Raw genomic sequence first — 6,000 nt, 5'->3', positions numbered from 1 at the left:
ACACATAGGGGGAAAATAAAATTTCTAATTGATATTTTTTTCTTCTGCTTATTTTCTTTCATAGATAGTTTAATAATTTAGATCATAAAAACTTGACACCCTGGATTTCTTGAAAGGAATACATTTGGTAGAATTCGGTACGTAGGATAAGATAATTTGATTATTCGCTGTATGATCGATATTCGACTCTATTGACGTCCACTTTTACTGCTTGTTTGTAATACGTACGTGTTAGTATGTACTCCCAACTGATAGCTTAACAAGTATTGGAACATTCTGAAGCAAGAGACTTTCTACTTTCTGAACAGTAAGTGAAGTGAGATTCGGGGCGGAAACCTCAACGGATTTCAAAAAAACGCTGCAACTCTGAATAGTAAGTGAGGTGAGATTCGGGGCGGAGACCTTAATGGAATTCATACCGTAGCAACGTGTTACCTCAAAGTGTTTCAAGACAAGTGATGGACCACCACAGACTTCGACATTTAATAATTTCGGGGAGAAGTCGACAGCCAATTCTTCGAGCAAGGGGTAGTTGCTTAGCAAAAACTTAATTTCTTCATCTGTCACATTAAAAGATTTCAATGTCAGTACTTTGAGGGACTTGGTGCTCATATTTTGAGTGAGCATCTCTTCGGGTAACGAACAATTAGTAAGGCTCGAATGGTTTGTGGTAAGATCCAACTCTAGCCTCTGCACGTGCCTCACAAGCGCAAATTTAATCCATCGGGTAACGTCCTTCTGGAATGTTACGCTCAACCTTAGTCGGATTACGAAATCTTTCAAGATAGCTGCTTTGTGTTTTCTGATGACGGAATTCACCCATTTCACGTACTTTTGCCTCTTCACTTTGCATGATTCGTATAGTTGTCGAGTCCCTTTTTTTAAACAAACGTGTGGATCCAAGTTGAGACGGTATGTTTGTTTCCACAAGTTACGCCAGCGAGATGAGAGAACACTAGTGCATACGGCTTTCTTGAGCGACAGTAAAGAAATTATATCGACGAGAATGTCGTCGGGTAATTGACTTATCCGATCATTGTCACCGTAGATTATCTTGGCACGCTATAAGAAAAAAAAATTAAAAATAAAAATAAAAATTATGTATGTTATAACAGCTGGTGAAATACATCATGTAATCTCGCACGATAAATTTGCACACAAACACACACATGTATACTAGCAATTCCGTTTTTTTTTTCTTTTTTTTTTTCTGGAAAATTATGATAATCCTACTTCCAAGAAAAAAAAAAGAAAAAGAAAAATCAATCTGTTGTTTCAGATTGAAGAGAGAAATAGTAGGAATCATTGGATAAAATAATTAATTTGGTTTGTGGAGAGAATTAACTCACCTTCTTGATTTGGAACTTGTCATCATCAGATTTGACTCGCTTCCCTGCCATCAATATTCAATCTTTCGATAATAAAAATTAGTGCATAATTATTTTACGTACTCAGGGGATAATATATACTCAAATCTCTATTGGACTCCGATTAGGAGTTGTTTTGAAATCTGTTTCCATGTGCAAGGCACGTGTCGATATGTCTTGTGGAGAAAGACATTATTTTCCATGTTAAATTCAGTCGTGTATATGGATTTATGTGAGATACCGAAAAGTATATTATTTGATTATTTCCAAACTTAGCTACGGATTTTTTTTAGGGAGGAGTAATATTGAATGTCAAAATAGTAATATTACTAATATTACTATTCTAAATCATAATATTACTGCATGAGACAGTTGTATTACGGTCGGAGACAGTAATATTATGGTCGAATACATCAAAATTGTAGGCCAAGATGATAAAATTAATTAATACAATAAAACGGTTAAATAACTATATTTGATACAGTAATATTGAAGGCCAAGACGGTTAAATTAATGAAAATATTTTTTTAAGAAAAAAAAAGGGCAAAAAAAAAAAGTCAACGTCGGAGACCGACGGTGGCGGTCAAAATTGGAATAAGGTCAAAATTGGTTAATTGGTGAAATTGGGGATGTAAATTAGAGTTGAATTAAGGTTTCAAAGAGCTGAGGGTACTTTTGGATATATATATATATATATATATATATATATATATATATATATATATATATATATATATATATATATATATATATATATATATATATATTTTCCTTATTTGCAAATAAGTTTGAATGATGTAGATTTATTTGCAAGACAAAAAAGTTGAATGTCCATTTTTCAATTAAATACTCTTATAATGTTCCTATTTGTCGTTTCCGATTTTTCATATATTGGATGTAATTGTTTGACTCATCAATGTACATTAAAAATAACTATTTACTTGTAACATAAAATTTCGTACAGTTAATCCTAGATGTAAAAGGCAAGTTAAATGAAATTTGATGCTACAAATAAGGGTAAATTATTCTTGAAGTCTGCTAAAATAATTTTAAGGTCCCCTTTGTATTGGTAATTACAGTTGCACCCATGAAACAATTGCCGGAGCCAAGATTTCCTGTCCCGGGGACCGATATGCACTATATTTATTTGCCATGGGACCATTAATGCTATCATAGATGAAAATTTTATATAAAATAATAAGGATTTAGAAATGTTATGAAAGCCATGTCACCCCTAACTCTATGTTGTCTCCACCATTGCCTGAAACTATTAGATCATATATATATATATATATATATATATATATTTTTTTTTTTTTAATTTTCAAATCAATATGTTTACTGTACTGAAATTAACTACATGTAACTGTAGTAACTATGGTAATGCGTAGTTATGTTCTTTTTTTTAGCCCATATTTTTAGTCGATCAATTATGTACACATACACAAATACTGGCTAATAGAAAAGAAATTCATAAACCCTAACAACAAAAAGTTACAAATTTCAATATTTATATTATAAATCGCCTCAAAATCAATAAAGTACAAATAAAAAATACACAAATATACGCATATGTAACTACATGTTACTATAGTAATGTACAGTAATGTATACAGTTTGTTGAATAAAGCATTCAAACAAAAATTTTGACACCTTCAAGGAAAGGATCAATTGGCCTTCATTAAGCTGCAATTGCAAAATCAAAACAAAAAAAATATTTTAGTGCAAATGAACAAAAAATAAAGAAACATCCTAAAAAAAACACTAAGAGATCGAGAGAAATAAATCTGAAAATATAAAAATCAAATATAAAAATAAAATAAAGTATAAAAATATAGAAATAAATCTGAAAATATAAAAATGAATGAAATTGACATCAAAATATAGATCCGACGAGAGGAATCCAACGGTGAGTAGCCCGTCAAATTCCGACTAACGAAAAACAAATTACACCTCTTGTAAGAACACCGTCGTCGAAATACGCCGACTAAAAAAAATGCAAAAACAGATCTAGCACTCCAAACTGAATGAAATACCCAACAAAAAAAAGAGCTTGACGAAAGGAATCCAACGATAGTTGAACCATCAAATTTCGACCACCGGAGAGAAAGTTATGACTCCGAGAAGCAAAATCGCCGGTTAGAGACCTTGGGGGGCGGTATTTGGATCTGGGAATTGAGAGAGGAAGATAAACACCGATATGGGTTGGGCTAGGGTTTAAAACTGATTTAAAAGGGTATTCTGGATACTTCAGAGTGGGCTAGGAGGGTATATCAAATTATTATTCAAATGGAGGGGGTTTGCACTAGGGTGTAAACAACATGGTAGTTATATATATTTTCGAAATGAGGGGGCCTCTAAAATAATCCCTAAAAAAACTAGGTAATATTAAATTATAGGTTAAATTACGATCACCCTCATTCCTGCGGCAAATTACTAAAATATCACTCATCCCTGATTAATTATAATCACCCCTAATTATTAATCTCTACACACATCAACCCTTATGACATCAAATTAAATAAAATCTTCTAGATTATTTAGAAATATTTATAGTTTGTACACCTTTTGTACAAAAATGCAGTTTTTGATGCAATGTACTGTGACATTCACAAGTCAAGAGACACAAATCTTACGATCATCTTGCTTCAAAATGTGGAGCTCGAATGGAGTAAAAAAACGGGTACAAACTGGATAATATTCCACATAATCTAGAAGATTTCATTAAATTTGACATAATAAAGTGAGCACGTAAGAAGGTTCATAGTTGATGGGGCAAAATAGTAATTTCCTAAACATGAGAAGTTTTTTTGTAATGTGATCTTACCTTTAGGGATGGCCGTAATTTAGCCTAAATTATATATACATTTAATTATATATATGATATTCCAATTGTGAGAGAGAAAATTAATTTTGTTTTGGTTTTTCTGGCAGCTACAAAGAGGTATTTAATTATCTCGATTAATTAAAATGTCAAAAAATCTTATAAGTAGTGTAAAAAGGGTTATAAAATAAACATTATTCCTCAGGAAAAAACTCTTTAATTTAAATTAACTAATAAAAAAATAACAATCTTAAATTAAAATAATTTTAGTTAAGAGACTTTGAAATAATTTTAAAGTTACATATATGGTAAATATTTGTACGTGAGACGTACGCCACTGCCGGCACAAGCTAGCAGTTCAACCGACTACTAGCTAATAACCTAGCTCGGAAGCACTGTAATCATTCGGATGCTCAAAATCCACTCTTGCTAGTAGGAATTTGGCATCGACGCGCCAGTTGAGATGCACACATTTCCTTCGAGTGTAACAAACGCGTCAGGCATGTGCGTCGCTTCAGGCGGATTATCAGCCAAGAATAACTTTTGTTGTGGTTCAAAAGAGGCATCATACTCGTCTCTTTCCTGCTGACCATAAAAGTCGCAGTACTACGGACAAGAGTGGTAACATTTTGCCAGGTACAGATTATTTATTAATGTTTAATATAATTTATTTATTTTTTTCTTAATCTTCCCAATTTGTGTGTATAAATCATTGTGTTTTTGTGAATTAGGTACTGTGGTTGATACCAAGATTTGCCACCCCAATGAATTCGATTTCTATCTTTGCAGCCATGCTGGGATCCAGGTACAATCTTGTAGCACTTCAAATAATTCGTTGAAAATTTCAGCTTGTATTATACATATATATCTCGATCTATACTTTGCTCGTATTATAATACATTTTTTTTAATAATTCTGGTCTTGATAGGGAACTAGTCGTCCAGCACATTACCATGTGTTGTACGATGAAAATCGGTTGAGTGCAGATGCACTGCAAATTCTTACCAACAACTTGTGTTACACGTAAGTATTCGTTCGTTATAAATGTCGAATACAATCATACTTTATTTTTTATATACTTCAAATAAATTGACTTCAATTTTTTCAATTTTCCCCCTCAGATATGCAAGGTGCACTCGCTCAGTTTCCATAGGTAAGATATACAGCCTTCAATCTGATTATAATCTTTCAATTCTTTTTTGTTCTACTCAGTTACTCTTTATATTAACTTGAAATTGATTGTCTGTTGTGCAGTCCCACCAGCTTACTACGCACATCTTGCTGCATTCCGAGCCCGTTTACTACATTGAAGCGGGAGAATTCTCCGACAGTGGATCTGCTGCAGCGGGCCCTGGTGGAGCTATGAGGGAGAGGGTTGGAGAGGTTCGGGCTCTGCCTGCAATTATGGATAATGTTAAGGATGTCATGTTCTACTGCTGATTTTGGTTGACTTAAAAAACTTAACTACAGGACTACATCTTTTTGTCTAGATTCACATGTTTTGCTGATTTTCGATTGATTTAGAAAAAAAACTACATCTTTTTGTCTATGAACTTATGTTTTTCTAGATTTCTCTTTTTCGTTGCTAAAATATGCTATGATACCTAAGGTTGTTTTGTCGTCGTAGGTTGAAAAGAATTATGTGCCGTCTGGCTAATGATCCGATGGCAATGTTATTTAGAATATTTGAACTTCAATTGTGTTGGGATTAAAGGAATTTGATCGGTTTTCTTTTTGTTGAACGTATATGTTCTGGGGTTAATTGCAAATACCACCCCTGTGAAATCTCTAATTGTCAAATAACCCCCT

At 32.9% G+C, this 6,000-nt stretch overlaps 1 protein-coding gene and 1 pseudogene across 2 annotated transcripts; one reads left to right on the top strand and one right to left on the bottom strand.

Annotated features, from left to right (window-relative positions):
• Nucleotides 1-231: 231 nt before the first annotated feature.
• On the bottom strand, nt 232-1,400 carry LOC105967920 (F-box/LRR-repeat protein At1g55660). Its single transcript, XM_012992509.2, has 2 exons — nt 1,350-1,400; nt 232-1,062 (listed from the first exon to the last, which is right to left on the bottom strand). The coding sequence occupies exons 1-2, from the start codon at nt 1,398-1,400 to the stop codon at nt 232-234; spliced, it is 882 nt and encodes a 293-aa protein (XP_012847963.2).
• A 2,802-nt stretch (nt 1,401-4,202) lies between these two features.
• On the top strand, nt 4,203-5,927 carry LOC105964725 (protein argonaute MEL1-like; annotated as a pseudogene). The gene is made up of 6 exons (XR_016031298.1): nt 4,203-4,208; nt 4,692-4,827; nt 4,923-4,996; nt 5,120-5,214; nt 5,313-5,344; nt 5,446-5,927. The product of XR_016031298.1 is annotated as a protein argonaute MEL1-like (transcript).
• Nucleotides 5,928-6,000: the final 73 nt, after the last annotated feature.

This window comes from Erythranthe guttata, chromosome 5 (assembly GCF_056151865.1).
Source record: "Erythranthe guttata isolate IM_541 chromosome 5, IM_541, whole genome shotgun sequence".
Classification (NCBI taxonomy): Eukaryota; Viridiplantae; Streptophyta; class Magnoliopsida; order Lamiales; family Phrymaceae; genus Erythranthe; species Erythranthe guttata.
This window is presented reverse-complemented; position numbering and strand designations above follow the sequence as displayed.